The sequence below is a fragment of the Rhinatrema bivittatum genome, unplaced genomic scaffold (genome assembly GCF_901001135.1).
Source record: "Rhinatrema bivittatum unplaced genomic scaffold, aRhiBiv1.1, whole genome shotgun sequence".
Classification (NCBI taxonomy): Eukaryota; Metazoa; Chordata; class Amphibia; order Gymnophiona; family Rhinatrematidae; genus Rhinatrema; species Rhinatrema bivittatum.
In genome coordinates, this window is record NW_021820693.1 from 206,501 (window position 1) to 229,491 (window position 22,991).

At 46.4% G+C, this 22,991-nt stretch overlaps 1 protein-coding gene across 1 annotated transcript in view; it reads left to right on the forward strand.

The window, feature by feature from the left end:
- LOC115081956 (patched domain-containing protein 3-like) overlaps nucleotides 1-9,752 on the forward strand; it is a 157,158-nt gene extending 147,406 nt beyond the window's left edge. Inside the window, exon 4 of the mRNA XM_029586196.1 lies at nucleotides 8,193-9,752. Coding sequence (XP_029442056.1) covers nucleotides 8,193-9,712 — 1,520 coding nt within the window. The 3' untranslated portion in view covers nucleotides 9,713-9,752. The remainder of the gene's footprint in view (nucleotides 1-8,192) is intronic.
- Nucleotides 9,753-22,991: the final 13,239 nt, after the last annotated feature.

Below are 22,991 nucleotides of genomic sequence, written 5' to 3' on the forward strand. Positions count from 1 at the left end.
ACATTGAGTTAGCAAAGACTTTGCTTTGCTACTCTGACTGCTCTAAGCTGCATGCTTAGATGCCGCTTTCACTCTCTAAGGGCCTCGCTCCAGCAAGAAGCTCTAGATACCCGCTCCGTGGGGGTCTCTCGCATCCAGCTTCTCTTCGGGGCTTCTTACTAACTAAGACAACCGTTCCTCAGGAGTCTTTCTCTCTATTCTACTTTCAGGATATTGGACTTTGGGCACTCGCTCCTCGAGGTCCTATCTACCTTTATATCCTGCACCACAGACCTTCGGTCCCACCATTCTACCACCAGGAAGAAGCCTTCATTCTGTAAGTACCTCTACAATCCGGCGCTCCAACTCCACCCATCAGCCGTGGCGTTACCCGCACTAGGGGCTCCTGCCTATCGTGGACATCTGGGTGAGACTACACTTCTGAGCCTGTTGAACGTACTGGCACTTCATGAATCAGTGCCTTACCTTCCTGCTTTCACCATCTATCTACAGCAGTACAATAAAGACTCTATCCATACTGTGCCTGCTATCGGTGTAGGCCCATTGCAGTGGTTCCCCAAGGGGCTCCTCCCCGTGGGTGGAGTCATCTCCACTGCGACCAAGGGTCCACAAGGCCACAAACACAACAGGAAGGGGTGGGAAGATCAGGCTAGGGGGAAGGGAAGGTCTCTCACAGGCCGCTCCGATTTCAGAGTGGCCTGGGACAAAATGGGGGAAGGCAGTGAGGCTCGGCACACGAAAGGTGCACAATTGTGCACCCCCTTGTGTGCATCGACCCCCGATTTTATAACACACGGGGGATCCCCCCCAAGACTTTCCAAAAGTCCCTGGTGGTCCAGCGGGGGTCCGGAGCAATCTCCTGCACTCGGGCCGTCAGCTGCCAGCATTCAAAATGGCACCAATAGCTTTGCCCTTACGATGTCACAGGGGCTACCGGTGCCATTGGTCAGCCCCTGTCACATGGTAGGAGCACAAGATGGCGCCGACCATCCATTGCTCCTACCATGTGACAGGGGTTGACCAATGGCACCGGGAGCCCCTGTGACATCGTAAGGGCAAGGCTATCGGCGCCATTTTGAGTCGTAGCAGGCCCGACACCCCAACACCACAGAGGGAGAAATCGCACGCAAGACCCCGCTGGACCATTTAGTAAGTCTTGGGGAGGGATCGGGATGGTGGGGGGTTGTAAGAAAGTAAATGTGGAGGGTTGGGGTGTGTGTTTGTTTTTTTTTTTAATAAATGTGCCCCCCCCCCCCTCCACTAACCTGAAAAACGGATTTTCCCCGAAGCTCGAGGAAAATCCGTTTCGTGGTTCAGGCCCCCCCCGAACCACTGATATTCAGCATATCGCAAATATCTGCCACCATTCACCCTCTCCCTTCCAAAAATATTCTGGGTGACTTACACACTTCATAAATAATGAATTGTGGGGAATGACTAGATAAATTGTCACTGCTAAAGTTTTTTACTTTACATGTGTTAAACTGAAGTAACATTTAAATTAGATTGTTTAGGTTAGTTTTTGGATGGGAAGATAGTTATGAATTTTGGAAAAATACCATGAGCCAAGAGGAAAACTAGATGATATTCTGAGCAAGAAACAGAGAACTGTATCCTGGAGGTTTTGTATTCTTGCAGGATTCAAATCCATGAATCGGGGCATAAATTCTCAGAGTATTTCCCCACCACCACCACCACCACCACCTTCACTATCATCCTCCTCTAATCCTGTTCCCCTGCGGATTCTCTTCCTGATCCTATTCCACTGCCTTCCACCCTCACCCCATCACCCCATCACCCCCTCCTCAAAAAATACATACTTTGGTCTTTCACCCACCTTCTAGTTCTCACAATCAACCAGCTATCATGGGTGATAGGTTTGGCAAATTCTTGTTGATGCCAACTCAACTTTGGTCCTATCCCCTCACCCTTTTCTTCATGCCCTCCCCTCCTTATCAGGTCTGCCTTCTACACTTACAAAGGCTTTACTAACACCAGCTGTCTCATCCACTGCCCAGGATATAGGTAAATGAGATGGAAGCACCGTATTCTCAAGCTCATGTGGGTAGCAGAAGAATGGCCTGAGACAGCTACTGCTCCTTCAGCAGCAAGAAATTTTGGTAGGGAAAAAAGTAGTGCCCATATCACCATGATTCTGAAGAAGCTGCATCGGCTTCCTGTTCAAAGCAGGATGACTTTTCTTTTCTTCAAATATCTTTATTGAAGCATGGTAATACTTTGCAACAAAATTAGTAAATACAACCAAGAATACGCCTCCAACTTTTTTCCCCATTTTGTTGAAAACCTCCCATCCCCCCAAACCCCCCCCCCAGCCCCCTCCTTACAGAGAACCGCAGAGATAAATATGTGAAAATCAGGTATAGTCAATCACCTTGTATGATCATAAAACCAGCTGAAATCCAGCTTAGAATACCACTTCTGTAAGGCAGAATAGTTATGCCCAAACCCCAGTATGAATAGGAAGAAAAAGAAACTATTCCTTCAGTTCCTGAGCCCCGGGCAGCAGAGCCAAATCTTTGATGAGCTGTGGAAGAGTTTGATAATAACCATCCCAAATCTCCTGAAAAAGGCGTTTTTGCAGGGACTGAACCGCTTATACATGGACCCATATTCTAGTTGATATAGCTCAATCATTAGAGTGGCCCATAATGCCCGAGTAGGAGGATTATTGTCAATCTATCGCAGCAGTATGCACTTTTTTGGCAATCAAGCAGGTTTTAGACATAAAACCCCACGTTGCAGGAAGGAAAATTAGTTTCTTACCTGATAATTTTCGTTCCTGTAGTACCAAGGATCAGTCCAGGACACCTGGGTTGTGACTCCGCACCAGTAGATGGAGACAGACTAAAACTTGTGGGTGGAGCCATATATGCCCCTGTGCCAGTCACAGCCCCTCAGTCATACGGAATGTCAAAGTAGAACATAACCAGAGAACCAAACTAGCTAGTAACCACAAACAAAACGGGGAAGAACACCCCTTCTGGAAACAGACTCCCCAACCGAGAGAGCGAACAAGCGGAACAGAGTAAGTTAGAACAATGAGCGGACTCTCCATTACTTCAGCGCAGCACTGCGGGCGGGATCCTGGACTGATCCTTGGTACTACAGGAACGAAAATTATCAGGTAAGAAACTAATTTTCCTTTCCCTGTACGTACCAGGAACAGTCCAGGACACCTGGGATGTACCAGAGCAAACCTACTGAGGGTGGGAAGCAGAGAGTCCCGCTCGGAGTACCCTCTCTTCAAAACCCCCGGGATCTGTAGCCCTGACATCCAACCCGCAATGCCTGAACAAGGTATGCAACGACTTCCAGGTAGCTGCCCCGCAAATCTCTTGAGGCGACACCTGCGAAGCTTCTGCCCAAGACATTGCTTGAGATCGAGTCGAGTGAGCCCTCCGGCCCACAGGAAGTGGCTTTCCACGCATCAAGTAGGCCGAACCAATGGCCTCCCTGAGACAATGGGCGATCGTAGTGCGAGACGCTGCGGCCCCTTTCCTTGGACCAGAGAACAGGACAAACAGATGACCCGTGATCCGAAACGGATTAGTGACCTCCAGATACCAAAGGAGGGATCTCCGCACGTCTAGCTTCCGTAAGTCCCTTGCTTCTGGAACGGAGGTCGCCCCACCCGCGAAAGCGGGCAGCTCCACCGATTGATTCACATGAAAAGACGACACAACTTTCGGAAGAAAGGAAGGAACCGTCCGCAGAGAAACACCGGAATCTGAAATACGCAAGAAAAGCTCCCTACAGGATAGGGCCTGTAGCTCGGAGACACGCCGCGCCGAGGCAATCGCCACCAAGAACGCCGTTTTTAAAGTGAGATCCTTAAGCGTTACGCGTTGCAAGGGCTCAAACGGTGCCGCACAGAGAGCGGAGAGAACCCAATTGAGGTTCCAAGCCGGACAAGGGAGCCGTATAGCTCCCCGAAGAAAACGAGAAACATCCGGGTGAAGCGCCAAGGACGCACCACGGACCTTACCTTGCCCATTCCTCAAGGACCACCCAGACACGGACATAAGCCAGAAACGTCGACTGTTTCCTGGAACGCAGCAACGTAGCCACCACCGCATCCGAGTAACCTTTACTCTTCAGGCGCCTCCTCTCAAAAACCATGCCGCGAGACAGAAGTGATCCGCATCTTCCAAACAGACGGGGCCCTGGCGGAGTAGGCCCGCCATTCCTTGGAGCCGAAGGGGCGCCGTTACTGCCAGCTGGACGAGGTCTGCGAGCCACGGCCGGCGCGGCCACTCCGGTGCCACCAAGAGCACCTTGGCCGGGTGCAACTCTATGCGCCACAGAATCTTGCCGATCACCGGCCACGGGGAAACACGTAGAGCCACACGTCCGTCGGCCAGGGAAGCACCAACGCATCGACGCCTTCTGCCCCCCGTTCTCGACGTCGGCTGTAAAATCGCGGAGCCTTCGCATTGTGCCATGTGGCCATCAGATCCAGGTGGGGCACACCCCACGTTTCGCAAATGAGAAGGAACGCTTCGTCCCCCAGCTCCCACTCTCCGGGATCTAGACGATGACGGCTGAGAAAATCCGCCTGAACGTTGTCGACTCCCGCAATGTGAGATGCTGCTATGTTCCTGAGATGCAGCTCCGACCAGGCCATCAAGCGTTGAGCCTCCTCCACCACCTGGGGGCTCCTCGTTCCGCCCTGGCGGTTGATGTAAGCCACGGTGGTCGCATTGTCCAACAACACCCGGACTGCCCTTCCCCGCAGCAACGGAAGGAAGTGTTGTAAGGCCAGACGGACCGCTCTGGTCTCTAGGCGATTGATAGACCCTTGGGTTTGCGACACCGATCATTGGCCTTGGGCCGAACTCCGTAGGCAGACCGCTCCCCAACCGGAGAGGCTGGCATCCGTGGTTACCACTGTCCAGTCGAGTGCCGGAAGGGAGACTCCAGAAAACAGATGACTGGGATCCAGCCACAAAAGCAGGCTGGACCTCGCGTGACCCGCTAGAGGAAGCGGAAGGTGGAAGTCCTCCGAGCCCGGCTTCCAGCGGGCCAGTAAAGAAGACTGTAATGGTCGCAGGTGAGCGAACGCCCAGGGGACCAGCGCCAGCGTGGAAGCCATAGATCCGAGGACCGTAAGGTAGTCGCAGACCCGCGGTCGACGGAGCGACAGTAAACGCTGTACCTGAGATAGCAGTTGGCATACCCGGTCGCGTGACAGGAACACCGTGCCTTGCTTCGTGTCGAACCCCGCTTCTAGATATTCAAAGGTCCGCGTGGGTGCCAGATGACTTTTGCTGAAGTTGACCACCCATCCTAGGGACTGCAGGAGATGGAGAACCCTGTCTACTGCCATTCGACACTGATTCCCGGACTTCGCCCGAAGCAGCCAATCGTCCAGATAAGGATGGACCAGGAGACCTTCCCGGCGCAACTGCGCTGCCACCACCACCATCACCTTCGTGAATGTACGGGGAGCCGTTGCGAGCCCCAACGGGAGCGCCCGGAACTGGTAAAGCCGTCCTAGAATGCAGAACCTGAGGAAGCGTTGGCACGCCGGCTGAACGCCTATGTGAAGATACGCCTCCGTGAGATCCAGGGAGGCCAGGAACTCGCCGGTCCTACCGCGGCGATGACCGACCAAATCGTCTCCATTTTGAAGTGAGGAACGCGCAGGCATCGGTTTACCCCTTTGAGATCCAGGATTGGTCTGGACGAGCCGTCTTTCTTTGGGACGATGAAGTAAATGGAGTAACGGCCTCTGCCGTGTTGGCTGACCGGGACGGGGGAAATGGCTCCCAATGCTTCTAAGCGTCGAATGGTGCCTAGCACCGCCGCCCTCTTCTCGGGGGCCTTGCAGGGCGAGACAAGGAACTTGTCCGCTGGAGTGCGAGCAAAATCTAACGCGTAGCCGTATAATATTACGCTGAGGACCCACTGGTCCGACGTTACACCGGCCCATCTCCCGAAAAGACATCAACCACGCCCCGACGTTGGCAACGGAGTGCTGGGGCTGCGGCGGGAGATGGGCCGACCACTCTTCATTGTGACGACTTGGGCCCCGTATCGCCAGGGGGCCTCCTTGCCTCCCGAAGCGCTTTCCCCGAAAGGACTGCTGCTGCCACTGCGGAGTACGGGAGGAAGCAGACCTATATGCGTGCCCGGACGACCGTTGAGGACGCGACTTCCTGGGACCCCGAAAGCGGGACCTAGCCGAAAAAGAGACCGCGCCCTGGATCTATCCTCGGGCAGCCGAAAGCCCTGTTTTCCCCCAGGGAAACCATCAAGTCATCTAACTCCTTGCCAAACAGCAACTTGCCTTTGAACGGTAGCGCCCCGAGGTGAGCCTTGGAGGAGCCGTCTGCCGCCCAGTTGCGTAGCCACAGGAGTCTGCGCCGAAACAGCAGCCACCATGGATCTCGCCGAAGTGCGCAGCAGATCGAGGAGCGCATCTGCGCCATATGGTATTGCTGCTTCCAACCTATCCGCCTGCGCTGCCTCGCCAGCAGAAAAATCCGCATTGGCCTGGAGAACTTGGGCCCAGCGCAAGCTAGCTCTCATAGCGAAATTCGTACGGATGGCGGCTCGAATACCCAGCGCGGACACCTCAAAAATCTTCTTAAGTTGCACTTCCAGCTTCGTGTCCTGAAGAGTCCTGAAGATCTCTGAGGGCTGTCGCACCTGTGACTGGAATAGTGGATCTCTTTGTTACCGCAGAGACCGCCAAATCCACCTTGGGGAGCTTAAGAAGGTCCAGCGCCTCCTCCGGGAGCGGGTAAAGCTTGTCCATGGCTTTGCTGACCTTCAGACCCAATTCTGGGGTGTCCCATTCCCGGAACAGGATGTCCGTGGAAGAAAAATGAAACGGAAAAACCACTGCAGGGCCCGTGAGGCCTAACAGGACCGGATCCATGTTCGCCTCCTGCCGAACCGCTACCGGAGGTGCTTCTATTCCCAATTCCTGGAGGATGGCCGGAACTAGGGGAGGCAGTCCCTCCCTGCGGAAAAGCCGGACCACCTTGGGATCGTCTTCCTCCACTGAAAGCCTAAACTGGCCTAAACCAAAAGAAAAACCAACCCTGACGGAGTACCAGAATCAGGGCAGGGAGGAGCTGTGACCGGACCTGCACCACCTACTGGAGACAGAGTAAGACTGAGGGGCTGTGACTGGCACAGGGGCATATATGGCTCCGCCCACAAGTTTTAGTCTGTCTCCATCTACTGGTGCGGAGTCACAACCCAGGTGTCCTGGACTGATCCTGGTACGTACAGGGAATGAAGTTTAAACATTTTTTCCTTTGTCTTAAATGTCTGTTTTAATTGGGTCCCAATTCTCTGATTGATTTATTAATTTGCTATAAACCGTCCACAGTCTTAGGATCTTCACAACAAACCTTGTGACCTGTTCCTTCAGTTGGCTCTATTAAATTGATTACTGCAAGCAGAGAGCCTTTATCAATTTTCCCTGGGCTTATGGAATTCCATTCCACTGAAGACATATCGAGCAACCAACTATTCAGCATTCAGAAAAAAATATTAAAACATAACTATTTGAGCAGGCTTTTGGTTAGGTTTACTGGAGAAGGAGTTTTATTGGATTTACTAACCTTTTGGTGGGCTACTGATCCTAGTTGATTGGTTGGTGATTTTTTTTAGTGCATATTCATTGTGCATGTCCTGAAAACTTGACTGGCTGTGGGGTCATCAGGGCAAGTTGTGGAAGCTCTAGTATACATGCAGCTTGCAGCCAAATTATTTTAAGGAGGTACTAAAACTGACTGGCATGCTGGCATATTGACCCTGGAAATACACAAATTCACCTCCTGCCCATGCTGGGCCCAGAGTGCACTATCACTATATCATTTCCCAGGTGCTGGGTAGCATCCATTGTCACAGTGCAGAGCCAAAATCAGACCAGTGTCTCCTTAAGCCTGAAAAATGTTGAATCAAGGTTTGAACATATTTAATGAAGTGCAATTCAAGAAAGTTCTTGCTGAATTTAAGGTCTGTAATGAAGCCTGCACTTATCTCTTCTCCCTTACCCAGCCCTCATGACATCACTTTGAAACAAATAGTTATTTTGGAATTTTTTATTATCTGTTTCAAGGTTACCTTAGCTTACATCATCTTTCTATGTACTTGATTGTTATGGAAATTTTTTAATGACTTGCACTTAAACTTTGTTCCCCTCTCATCTCTAGGAGTTGGTGTGGATGATATGTTCATCATGATCTCCTGCTGGCAACAGACTAAAGTAAAAAGCACAGTTAAAGACCGGATGGCTGATACCTATGCCGAGGCAGCAGTGAATATAACAATTACCACTCTGACCACTGTTTTGGCCTTCTATATAGGGATTATGACTCCTTTTCAGTCAGTAAGGTCCTTTTGCATCTACACTGGCACTGCTATCCTCTTTTGCTATTTGTACAACATCACATGCTTTGGGGCTGTTCTGGCTCTAAATGGCAAACGAGAAGAAGACAACAGACATTGGCTGACTTGCAAAAAAGTGAAGGAAGTTACTCAACCTGAACGGTCCTCTGCTTATAACATGTGCTGTGTGGGAGGAGCTTTCGATAAGACAACTGGTGCAGAAGAAGAGCATCCAATGACCATATTCTTTAACAAGTATTATGGTCCTTTTCTTACAAACAACTGGACCAAAGCATTTGCAGTGCTGTTGTATGCTGGATACTTGGCTGGTAGTATTTATGGTTGTTTTCAGATGCAGGAAGGGATAGATCTTCGAAATCTGGCCACTGATAATTCTTATGTTGTTCCATTTTATGATAGTGAAAAGTTATATTTTTCAGAGTATGGTCCCAGAGTCATGGTCACTGTTACTGAAGAATTATCCTACTGGAATTCATCTGTCCGTAATGAAATTGAAAACTGTATAGAGTCATTAGAAAATAATTTGTATGTTAACAGACACTTCTCAGAATCCTGGCTGAGAGTATATGAGATGTTGTCCAAAAACCTCAATATAAGTATAAATAATGCAGGTACTTTTAATAAAAATCTAAATATACTATTTAATTTGTTTCCAGATTTTAAGCAGGACATTGCTTTTGCAAATAATAATACAATAAATGCATCACGTTTCTTCATCCAGACAGTAAATGTTACGACTGCAATTGATGAGAAGGCTGTGTTAAATCAATTAAGAGAAGAAGCAAAGAACTGTAAAATTCCAATTGTAATATATCACCCAGCATTTATATTCTTTGACCAGTATGTTGTAATAGTTGAGAATACCATTGAAAATGTTATAATTGCAACTGGAGTGATGCTGGTAATCTCTCTGTTATTAATTCCCAATCCACTATGCTCCTTGTGGGTGACATTTGCAATCGCTTCTATCATAGTTGGTGTTTCAGGTTTTATGGCTTACTGGAGTGTCAGTCTAGATTCCATATCTATGATTAACCTTGTCATTTGTATAGGATTTTCAGTGGATTTTTCAGCCCACATTTCCTATGCATGTATTTCTAGTAAGAAATCTAGTGCAAATGAAAAAGTAATTGATGCATTACACATTCTTGGCTACCCAATTGTGCAAGGTGCTCTCTCCACAATATTAGGAATCGTTGCCTTGTCTGCAGCAGAAAGTTATATCTTCAGAACCTTTTTCAAGATAATGTTTCTTGTAATATCATTTGGTGCTCTTCATGGACTGATTTTTATCCCAGTGTTTTTAACCTTTTTTGGAATCTAACAAATCGTGCTGCAGTATAGAGGAAAATAATAGTAGTAGCTCCAGAAAAAGCCCAAATGTTTTGAAATGTGAAAACCAAGTTGAGGATATAAGTGTTCAGTCCTTACCAGGGATCGTCACAGCATTTCCAAGCGTTATCCATATACCTGCTGGAAACCGGTACACTGTTTTTAGTTACACATCCCAAAATGGACAAGGTAATTTTATTCCTTCGGCTCTTGAACCACATAGTGGCAGTAATAACTTACACCTTCGAACTAATTCAGCAATAGGTTACAAAAAGCAAAGGGAGGGTCACGTGATGTGGATAGACTGAGCAAGACGTGTCTAGCTCGGCTCTGGATGCCCGCGGCCTAAAAAACGGTCAAAATACCCACTCGCAGCTCTATCGAAGTGACTAAGTGGATTCCTGTAGTGCCTGCATATGTCGATTGTCAATTATATGCAGAAAACTCCTCCATTGAAGACGATTCGGGGGAGCCGAAAGGAGAAGGAAAAAATTAAAGCAGGAAGGGACAAGAGGGTGACCGGAACCCTACCGACTAAAGATCCCCCTTTACAGGAGCAGTCTAGCAACGATCAACTTCTGGGCGAATCGTCATTGCTAAACTTCTCAACTTTGCCCAAAAAGCAAAAATCTCTCAAGCGGCACGAAACAATCAAGAAGTTTTCTACAATACGCATAAAATTAGAATATTGCAGGATTATTCTACAACGGTGGTGACACGCAGAAAAGCTTTCTCTCCAACTTGCTCTACTCTTCATCAGAAGAAAATCAAATTTGCACTGAGCTATCCCGTGAAATTGCGCATCTGGCATGAAGGGCAAGTATGACTGTTTGAGGAGCCTAAAGCAGCGCAGGAATTCATTGCAACCCACTACAGTCACTGACAAATTAACCTTCAGGACATAACCCACATCTTTTTCAATGGATGTGACTTCTCGTACCTCACACGCCAGTGTAAACCACCTGGTATCAGCGGTCAGAGCGGTGCTTGTTTCTGCTGAGAGAGGGGATAATATTATAAGTAATACCGTTTCTCCCTCCCGTTTTAAACATGTGTAAACACTTGGACTGCTGCATAATTCCAACGCAAGGCTGGGGGTATTATAAGCCTTCAACATTTGGCACCCCGGTTTTCCCTCTAAGAATGTATGCAGGCTCAAATGAAAGTCTAGAGCCTCAATTGGTAAGGCAAATCATGCATAACGAGGGTCTACCGTGGGTGGCTGGTATGCGGGGCAAAAAGCAAACTTTACAGTTGAATATGTTACCGTTGTGAATGCTAAGTTTATGGTTATAAACTCATGTTATCTTATATGTGAAATACCTTCTTTACAGGTTCTAAGCTAGAGGTTAATACACAGTTCAAAGATAGGTGGCATGGCATCCAACCACGGAATACACGTGATTTGCTTCCCATAAAGGGACTTATTCTATAAGAACTAATGAATAAAGGGGAAAAGGAATATAGGGGTGAGAATTGGGCAGGTGGGAAGGGAAAAATGGAATGCGCAGAACGACTGGGATTGGGACAAAGGGTGGGTGTGGGGGATTGTCACATGGACTGCATTGTTGCACCGGGCAAGGGATCGGATGTCACTTGGGTACATCTCTATGGTACTGGATGGTGCACGGGGAACCAGAAGAGCTATTATGGATGACAATTAGTACAGGAGGTCGGGTTAGGCTGGGAGCCTGCCTCCGCTTCACTTTCCTTTTTACCATTTTTCACATCTGCTTCAAATATGGTTGGGACGGTAAATGGGGGGTAAATTCTGCTTAATTTCATGGAACGTGGATGGTATAGGGTCCCCAATTAAACAAAAAAAATCTTCCATCAATTGCGCCGCTTAAAGGCCAGCATAGCCTGTATACAGGAAACGCATCTGACGGCAATTGAGAGCGCAAAACTGCGTAGGGAATGGGCTTCTGCATGCTACTTCTCACCAGCTAATGGCAAAAAAGGGGGCGTAGCAATATTGGTAAATAAAAACACTCCTCTCACTGTAACCAGAGAGATACATGATGCTGATGGGAGATATATCATTATAGTGGGCACTCTGGCAGATAAACTGATCACCCTATGCAATGTCTATGCACCCAACACTCCAGACCCGCCCTTTTTTACAAATTTAATCAATGTCTTGCTAACAAATATTCAGGGAGACCTACTAATCGCAGGGGACATGGACAGTGTTCTTGATGCCCAGTTGGACAAATCCCATATTCCAAAGGGTTTCCACTCAAAACAGACCGTGGGAGTGGGTCTGTTGTGCAAGAGTTTAAGGCTTTTAGATCCCTGGTGCATATTACACCCAGATGTTCGTGATTATACTCACGTGTCAAGGGCATAAATATTATATCCAGGATTGACTACATACTCTTGGCAGAGCATATGTTTGCCAAAGTAGCAGCAGCGGATATGGGGGCCATTGCTATCGCTGACCATGCCCCAATTTGGGTGGATGTTTGGTTCACAGATGAAAGAAATCATAGGAAACCATGGCGGCTTCCGGGGCACCTTTATAATGACACGGACTTCCACCAGTTCTTCAAGTGAAATGGGATAGTATGCTGAGCATAATAGAGAACACATTGATAATCCTTTACTATACTGGGAAAATAGCAAAGTAGTACTTTGGGGAGAAATAATAGCCTACACCATACGAAAGAGTAAACAACTCAATGCGTCCATTTTACTCTTAGAATCCAAACTCCAGAGAGCAAAGAAAGATTTGGCGGGAAACCATAATCCTGTACACAGGGAAACTTATACTGCATGTCTTTAATGCGCTCAATACACACTTACATGAGAGGGCCCAAAGATCCATGGCCGCTTCTGACCACTACTTCTTTAGGTACGGCAATAAATCTAGTAAACTTTTGGCAAGATTAGTGGCGATAAAAAGAAAAAAAAATTACATAAGTTGTCTACGAACAGATGCAGGTCTACAAGTTACGACGGCATCAGAAATCCTTGAAACACTTAGGAAATTCTATGAGGGGCTTTATAGAGAAGACAGAGTAGGGGGTGCGGAGGAGGAAGATTTATTCTTCCAGGATCTAAAAATACCAAAGTTATCCCCTACCCAGCAGGAATTCTTAATCAAACCTATCATGGACAGGGAATTACAAGAGGTAATAAAAACCGGGAAAAGCCATAAGTCATCTGGCCCCGATGGGTTTCCGGCGGAATACTATAAGAATCTCCAGACACGAGTTACTACATCGGTAGTAAAATTTTTCAACTATGCGTGGCAGGAAGGGGGTTTCCCACAGACTTTCAACAAAGCCTTTATCACTGTTTTACCAAAGCCCAGTAAGGATCCTCTTCAAGCCGCATCTTACAGACCCATATCACTCTTAAACTATGACTTAAAACTCTACGCACGGATTCTAGCACTCAGATTAAATGCAGTTCTGCCTTCCATAATATCACCCTCTCAAGTAGGCTTTGTAGGGGGACGGAATGCTGGAACCCATGTCCTTCGCTTACTTACGACTATTGAGACCTCGCGCCGCCAGCAAAGGCAGATAATGGCGGTGGGATTTGACTCGAAGAAGGCCTTCGACAGAGTTTTCTGGGAATATATGTTTTCAGCTATGTCGCGTTTTGGTATCCCGAGTCAGCTCATCAAGGCCATCACTCTTCTATATAATAATCCCATTTCACATATTTCAGCTAATGATGCAATCTCTGGCGAAATCCATATCCAAAGAGGGGTGAGACAGGGATGCCCCTTATCTCCCATTTTGTATATTATTTCGCTTGCTCCCCTATTAAGAAGACTAATGGCCTCACCGGATTTACAGGGGGTGACTTTTAAAGGAGTGGATTTTAGAGTCACAGCTTTTGCAGATGATTTTAGTGATATTAAGTAACCCAATAACAGCGCTCCCACATGTACTCCAGATACAAAGGGAGTTTGGAAAGTTTGCTGAATTAAAAATTAATGTAGAAAAATCGGAGGCATTAGATGTACTGGGTACTCTTCATACAACTTGGCCTGGGATTTTTCCATTAAAGTGGGTGGGGAATTCCTTAAAATACTTGGGAATTCATATTCCGACAGACCCCGGAAAGTTGTATTCCTTAAATGTTACACCTTTAAAGAACAAATTATTGAACAAATTACAATCCTGGAAAACTTTACCTCTTTCATTATCTGGAAAGATTCTATTGGTAAAAATGATGGAAATTTCCAAATGGTTATATTTATTTGCTATGTTACCAGTATGGCTGAAGAAACAGGATGTGGCCGATATCCACACTGCGTTCCAAAAGTTTTTATGGAGAGGTAAACGTCCTGAATTCCCTTGTCAGTTCTTATGAGATCTAGACAAGAAGGGGGTCTGGGATGCCCAGATTTACGAACGTATAATTACGCCAGTTTACTTAGGCATATCAGAGACTGGATCTATCATACGAACTATTGTTCACCTGTTTTGCATTATGATACTTTGGTTATCACCCTTTTCAGCCAGTGCAGTGTTGCAATCCCCGGCTACATTGCTGCCTACAGCCATTACTTCCAGTGTGATTGTCTTTCCCTTTCGAATGGTATGGAAACGCTTATGCAAGTTATTAAAAGTCGATCCACAGTTTACGGTCTGTCTACCTATACAGGGCTGCCCATTATTCCTCCCAGGTATGCAACAACTGCCCTTTAAAAGATGAGCACAGCAAGGGCTTTTCAACGTCTCGCAAGTCCTAAACATGACCATATGCCCGATCACACCTTTTAGTTTTCAGGAATTGCAGAAGTACCATCTTCGACACACAGATTTTTATTGTTATCTACAATTGCGACATTACATTACGGATCAACTGCTGGTTAACTCCCAATTCATGCCCTCTCAGAAGCTTTCGACCATCATACAGGGCCAGGATGGCAAGCGCTCTCTGCTCCCAATATTACTCCGAGTTGCTAGCTATCATTCACCCTCAGGAAGCAGACACTGCGGTTCAAAAATGGAATAGATGGCTTCCTCAGAAGATCACACAGGCTGAGTTTTTACACTGCCTTAAGATCATTCCTAGCCTTGTTGAAAATGTAGTTCTACGAGACAAGTTATATCAATTTTATTACCAGGCATTTTATTCACAGAGCACTGCTTTTCATATGGGAGTAATACCGAATAAATCATGTACCAGATGCGCGGGCGCTGACCCCAACTTCTACCATGCAATCTGGTTGTGCCCTGCCGTTCAGAGTCTATGGAGCTATATGCAAACGATAGTGATGTCCATGTGGGGTATATCTTTGTCTTTGAATCCCAGGATTTGGCTCTTTGGGCTGGTAAACGACGCTAGTCATACTTTGGATTGTTATCAAGTGCAACCTTTCCAAAAATTACTGCTGGTGGCGAGAGTCTCTATCTTAGCCCTGTGGACAGAGCCTCAACTGAATTACCAGACCATATGGAAAAAAATCCTGAATTGGCCACTCCACATGGAATATCAGACGGCAGGGCAGCGAACTACAAAATATAAAGAGCGGACTGCACGCATCTGGGAGACACGTCCAGTTGCTTCCCAAGGAGTCCCGAGATTACCTTCCAAGTCTGGACTTTAAAAAGTCATAATCAAGGCATGATGGATTGGTGTAAAGGTAAATTTCACTCGGTACTAATTATATTACTTTTATGTTAAAGGGACAACAATGGGTGCACCTGGAGAGTCATCATTGATCTTCAATGCTCCCCCCTCCCCTCATTGTTTCACCATCATTGTTCACCATCTCTGTTTTTGGTATTGGCAGCTGAAAATGTCATACCTGGTGTGTTTTAGTGCCTTAAAATATGTTCGAACAATTTCTGTACCCCTTTGCTCCTTTCAGCACACATCAGTAAAACAAGTGCAAGGGGTACTTCCATTCTATTCCAGGAAATCGAGTGTCTCCTTTATGCAAAGATGTTTCTAATGCTCTGTAAGTAACTCCCTTTAGTGCACCCTAGTCCAGTCTAGTCTAGTCCCGACTATTTAGCTGAGTCTAGGAGTCAGGTAGTATATTTTGTGGCCATGTGACAGGGGAAAGGCGGGGGAGTGGGGGGGTTTGACCTCAGGTCGACAATAGGCCAACCTCAGGTTGGAGAGGGTGGGGGACTTCGGGCAAGGGTTGGTGGGTTATAAAATAAAATCCTAACCAAGGTAATCGAGGCTTCGTTGGTCTGACAGGAAATATCACACATAAAAAATCGGAAACAGAGGTCAGGAGGCTATGTATAGTGTCTTCAATGACTTATATTGGTTATATTTATATATAGGTTTCAACTTTGTTACACTCTTTGCTCTCTAGAATCATTGTGTTTTTGCGTAATGTTTATTGATGTCCAATGTCTTGTTTTCTGTATATGATTACTTGGTTAATAAAGATACTCCAAACAAAAAAAGCAAATGGAACAGCAATGTTATCAAAACAATATAGATCCAGATTGCCCTTAATTGTTTTCTAATATGCTAATTAAAATATGGTTGCAAACTGCAGCTAGATTTGAAATTGGACATAATATGAGCACAGATCACTGGTTTTGGTACTTGAGATGTATCATTATGCTCCAATTTAGGCAGTTTATGCTCTACTGGAAGTAATTTATGCTCCAGGTAAATGTATTTTGCTGCTATAGAATATTTGAATTTTGTTCAGTTACTACTAGAACATAAACTTGATGTATAGTATTTTCAGAAATATCAGGTCCAAAACCTACAGATATATTTTATATTTTCCTTTAGAGATATTAAAGTATTTATATTAGAAGTTTCATGTCATCCATCAGAGGGTTCCCTCAGAAATTACTTATTTTTACAAAATTTGCCTTCATTTTTTCTACAGATCAATGAAGTCTATTTTGCTTAAATTAGAGAATTATAGTTGTGACCCACAACTCATCTTGGTGAGATGGCAGCTCTCATGTTCCAGGGAATGGACTGACAATTCCCATTGAATGACGCCTGTCCACCATCGGGAAATAGGAAGCTAAGCACATGATAGGAATGTGAGTACATTTTGGGAAAAGGAAATGGCTTGAAGAGCAGTAACAAAGGAAGGTGGGTCCTTCTTGGCAATCTTCACACACTCCCCCCTTTCAAAAAGGCACAGTCACACACAGAATGAATGTAACAAAATGTTACATAAATAAATAAATGTTACATAAATCACAAAATGCTTTGTATGGTACCTCGTCATACTTCAGGTTAACATACTATGTTAAAGTTCCTATCATTTTTCTTCTTGTTCCTAGTTATACGCCTCCTTGTTTTATTGTAACTGTTATGTTATTTTAGCACCTATTATTTATTTCGTTCAATGTTTCCGTTTATCACCCCACTGTTTATTGTAAACCGGCATGATGTGATACCCTCACAAATGCTGGTATAGAAAAAACTAAAATAAATAAATAAATATCAACAATATTGACCAACCTGAACCTAAACAGTGTCTAAACATACACGCCAGCCCTTCCCCCCAGTCTCGGGGCCATCTACCACCAGGTCCCAGCAGTAACACTGCCTGCAGCCCACCAAGGCTTCAGACGCTGCTCTAGTGGGGCCCCCCACCACATTCCAGGCCCTTTCTGTCAAATCCCAAAAGGAAAGGCGCGGCAGCATGATGACCTGACTGTACTTTGCGTAGTAGTCGCCAGCTAAAATGTATGTGTGAGAATGACTTGAAGCTTGACTGGGTGTGTGTGTTTGTGTGTATATGAGGGAGCCAGTGAGAGTGAGAGCATGTGTGTGTATGAGAGAATCCAGGGGAGTAAGAGCTTGTGTTGGGGGGGGGTGGTGGAGAGGGTCTTAGAGCCCCAGAGTGTGCCTGTGAGAGAGCATGTAGGTGTGTATAAGAGCATGTGTGTGTGTGTATGTGACAGTGTATGTGAGAGAAAATGGACTTGCGAGTATGTGAGAGAGAGAGAGGATAAAGTTTGTGCGGCCTCTCCCCCCCCCCCCCCCCCCCCCCAACTCCCTAAACCTCGACAATCTCAGGGTGACTGGAAATCAAGAGTTCCAAGGTATGGACAGCAGTGACTTTTTTAAATCCTTATTTGTTTTAATTATTGGGTGTTATTTGATATATGTGCTGTTTTGACATATTTTATTTGACATATTTAAAAAATGTATATGATTTTAATTAATAGAAGTTATTTATCAGTAGTTTTAAAATATTATTTTATTAGTATGGTTTTACTATTATAATTGATGCTTTATGTTTCTTGAATTTATTTGTTTTAGTGAGGAATGGTGGTTCTGTGTATCCATTGTTACATAAAGTGTATGGATGCTTGGGGTTTCCATTTCAGTTTTTGTTTAATTTGTGATCCTTTATTCTGTATTTGGTGAGGGTTTGTCTCTGCTCTGTGCGTGTGACCAAAATGAGAGATTCTGCTAGCATGTAGTGTCTGTGTAGGGATTACAGGTACAAAATTACATAAGAACATAAGAAAATGCCATACTGGGTCAGACCAAAGGTCCATCAAGCCCAGCATCCTGTTTCCAACAGTGGACAATCCAGGCCATAAGAACCTGGCAAGTACCTAAAAACTAAGTCTATTCCATGTTACCTTTGCTAATGGAGGTGGCTATTCTCTAAGTGAACTTAATAGCAGGTAATGGACTTCTCCAATAACTTATCCAATCCTTTTTTAAACACAGCTATACTAACTGCACTAACCACATCCTCTGGCAACAAATTCCAGAGTTTAATTGTGCATTGAGTAAAAAAGAACTTTCTCTGATTAGTTTTAAATGTGCCCCATGCTAACTTCATGGAGTGCCCCCTAGTCTTTCTACTATCCGAAAGAGTAAATAACTGATTCACATCTACCCATTCTAGACCTCTCATGATTTTAAACATCTCTATCATATCCCCCCTCAGTCGTCTCTTCTCCAAGCTGAAAAGTCCTAACCTCTATAGTCTTTCCTCATAGGGGAGCTGTTCCATTCCCCTTATCATTATGGTAGCCCTTCTCTGTACCTTCTCCATCGCAATTATATCTTTTTTGAGATGCGATGACCAGAATTGTACACAGTATTCAAGGTGCGGTCTCACCATGGAGCGATCCCTGTAGGGATAGGGAAATACCTATAGTACTTGAATGTAATCTGCTTTGATGTACATTTTGAAGTGCTGAAAAGCAAAATGTAAAAATCTAAAATAAATAAAAAAAATAAATCTATAGCAATTGGGTTTGTTTTGTTTCCCCAGTAGGTGGAGTATTGGTATTCAGGGACCCAGTGTAATATTTACCTGTGTTTTTTCACAGGTAGGGTTCTTGTTGTTTGAATCCTTTGTATTACCTGTTATGTTATCATAGGTTTGCTGTATACATCTTGAGAATCTTTTTTGCGGGGTTCATATTAGTTCACAACATGTCTGGCAGTTGAAGGTGTTTGTGCTCCTATTACTATGAGATGACTCCAGAATTTGAAAATATTTGTTTTGTTTGATGAGCTGTAAGGGAAATATCCAAGCTCCATTGTTTGGGGGAATTTCCGTGGATGCCCAGTGCATTACAGAACTGGAGGTGCAGGATTTATATTGACATTCTGTTCCTTCCTGTATACATTCCATTCTTCACTCTCATAGCCATACAGAATTAGTTGAATGAGGCTATCAAATAATTTTTATAGTTTTACTAGAAGTGTGAAACGAGACAGATTTTTAAAATTACGCATAAGACCTTTTGGACTTTCTTATTGAGACTTTATAGAGCCAATCGTAAAGCAGGGGGTCTTGCTATGGAGGAAGGTGTGATGAGGAAATGTCATTTTGGCTGGAACCCCCCCCCCCCCCCCCCAAATTATTCTGTCTAGAGATGCCTCTGATTTTCTGTGACCTTAAGCATTAGTACAAGAAGGATGAGAGGGGGGGGCGCTGGAGAGGCACACAAATGCATTGGCTCCCGGGTGCCGGGGACCACACCTTGCTTCCAAAGAGGCTGATAACTCAATTTGGGTCTCCGCTCCACATCAGGCCATCCAAAACTCATGCCCGACATTATATTCATCAAGATGCCCAAATCCTTTCTCTCTGCCACTATGAATTTGTGACAAGTCTATACCTCTACATGAATCAAAATGGTTTCCAGTAATCGCCGCCTCCTTAACTGCTCCATCATGACCTGCAGCAATTGTTTCCAGCATATTTCTCAGATACCGAATCACTCAATTCATCTGTTCTTGGCTACCACGCCCATATTTGCCTTATGAACAAATAAGAGGCCTCCTCTGAGCCCAGTGTAGGAAAAGAAATGGTCCATGACCCATGCACAGGCACACCCTTGGCCACTAGATCCTCCAGCAACCCTAAAAGAAAACATAAACAGACAGAATTATGCATCAAAAACTGGAGGTGCCCCCATTCCCAGACAAATGTAGACTGCAAAAGTCCCTGGTCACCATTGGCCAAAACTCCAAATCTCCTCATCGGACACACCCGCTTCTGCCACATTAGTAGCTGTTCCCATCTGAAAAGAATGCATCCCATAGGTCTCCACATTCCAAACCATTGCTTGCTTGAGCATCTTGTCAAACTGATAACGAATTACCAGAGACTCATATCTATCCACCAAGAATTGCCTCTTATCTACTGACCATGAACCCTCAAAAGCACATGCGTTATCCACTGAACATGCTGTCTTGTGTCTCAACTGATACAGTGTGACAACCTTCCCTTACCCCTCTGATTCATCTTCCACCAGTGAATACACAAATGAACAAACTTATCCGACACCAGGACATTCTCTTTTTAACAACTCTAATGATCCAGGCTGCGATTCTGATCCTACCACTAATTCCCCCACTCTCATGGCACCAAAAATTGCAAATGTGAACACCATCCTGAATAAAGAACTGCTTCATATGCTGACCAGCACACACTGGACAAATGCCTGATATGGTCACAAACTCCTCGTAACTTATCAGCCGCCACATATCCACCACCATGTCCCTCCCCTTTCCCAAACTCCCAATTTGTGCCTGATCGGAAAGCTGACCTCAGGATTACTCATATCCATCACCTTCTGAAAGAATGAAAACCCAACCACATGAGACCATACAGTTGTCAATGAGTATCCAGACTACTTTGCCTGCATGATGTACTTGTTACGGCTGTGGCTGCTGTGCTACCGCCTCACCACCAGGGGTCACTCTAGTGCTGGCTCTCCTGACAGGCCCAGTCCATCTCCTATGTCCACTCTATGCTCTGGGTGTGCCCTTATAACCCTGCCTGACAGTTGCCTCGGTGCTTCGGCATCGAGCTCACCTGGGCTCCCTGCTCTAGCCTGCCTTGCGCGGCCTTCGGGCCTTTCCTTGCCTTGCGCGGCCTTCGGGCCTATCCTTGCCTTGCCTTGCGCGGCCTTCGGGCCTTTCCTTGCCTTTCCTTGCCTTGCGCGGCCTTCGGGCCTTTCCTTGCCTTTCCTTGCCTTGCGCGGCCTTCGGGCCTATCCTTGCCTTGCCTTGCGCGGCCTTCGGGCCTTTCCTTGCCTTGCGCGGCCTTCGGGCCTATCCTTGCCTTGCCTTGCCTTGCCTTGCGCGGTCTTTGGGCCTTCTTCCTTGATTTCCATACTTGGCCTACGGGCCTTCTGTGTGTGTGTGGCCTACGGGCCTTCTGACCTGTCTTGCTCCGCTTATGGTGTGTGGCCTACGGGCCGTCTGTGTGTGTGTGGCCTACGGGCCTTCTGACCTGCCTTGCTCCGCTTATGGTGTGTGGCCTACGGGCCTTCTGTGTGTGTGTGGCCTACGGGCCTTCTGACCTGTCTTGCTCCGCTTATGGTGTGTGGCCTACGGGCCTTCTGTGTGTGTGTGGCCTACGGGCCTTCTGACCTGTCTTGCTCCGCTTATGGTGTGTGGCCTACGGGCCTTCTGTGTGTGTGTGGCCTACGGGCCTTCTGACCTGCCTTGCCCCGCTATTGGTGTGTGGCCTACGGGTCTTCTGTGTGTGTGTGTGTGGCCTACGGGCCTTCTGACCTGTCTTGCTCCGCTTATGGTGTGTGGCCTACGGGCCTTCTGTGTGTGTGTGGCCTACGGGCCTTCTGACCTGTCTTGCTCCGCTTATGGTGTGTGGCCTACGGGCCTTCTGTGTGTGTGTGTGGCCTACGGGCCTTCTGACCTGCCTTGCCCCGCTATTGGTGTGTGGCCTACGGGTCTTCTGTGTGTGTGTGTGTGGCCTACGGGCCTTCTGACCTGCCTTGCCCTGCTTACTGTGCCCTGACCCAGCCTGGACCCAGACACTGCTGACTGCCGCCTGCCCTGACCCAGCCTGTACTTAGACACTGCTACTTGCCGCCTGCCCTGACCCAGCCTGTACTTAGACACTGCTACTTGCCGCCTGCCCTGACCCAGCCTGAACCCAGACTCTGATACTTGCTGCCTGCCCTGACCCAGCCTGGAACCTGACACTGTTTCTAGCTTCCTGTCTCTCTCCACCTGGAGCCACCCTGCTGGGTGGTGTTCACGACTCCTGACCGGAGCCCAAGCGTAACAGTACTGAATAATGGCGAAATCCAAAACCAGTCTGCCTTCCCAACCATGCTCCCAAAAAAACCCCGGAAACAGCACCTCTGCCTTTATCATAGACTGCCTAAGTTTCTTTCTTTCTTTCTTTCTTTCTTTCTTTAAGTTTAGGACTTATAGCCCACTCTATCCATAGTTGTAGGTAAGTAACACAATAAAGTCCATAGTGCAGTGGAGGAGTAGCCTAGTGGTTAGAGCAGTGGGCTCCTTGTGATCGTGAGCAAGTCACTTTACCTTCTGTTGCTTCAGGTACAAAATTTGATTATAAGGCCTGTGGGGATAGGATAGTACCTGAATGTAATCCACTTTGAAGTGCCAAAAAGCAGAATATAAAAAAAATACTCAACTGCCGCAGGTATTCTAGAACCAGTGCTCCCAACTCATCCGTTGCAGGACAGCATGTCTCATTGTGAATGAGAAAGAGCATCAGCAATTGAGTTCTCCACTCCACGAACATGTCTAGCCCTAGCTGTGATATTCCATTTCAAGCACAATAACACAAATTCCCTAAAAAAATGCAAACTGCTCTCATTTGGCTTTCCATTAATAACCACTACCCCCCATATCCCAGACCTGCATATGGTATCCGGAAACCCCACTCAAACTCCTTCCTCAAAGTATCTGCCTCCATTTTATTTGGGTAACTCTCCAACCAAGCAGCATGGCAACCAGTTGAATTGTTTGACTCTCTGCCCTACCCCTCCTGAGAGACATTTACTGCACTTGGATGCTGGATGATTTCCTCTACATGCGGAGCAGGCTTA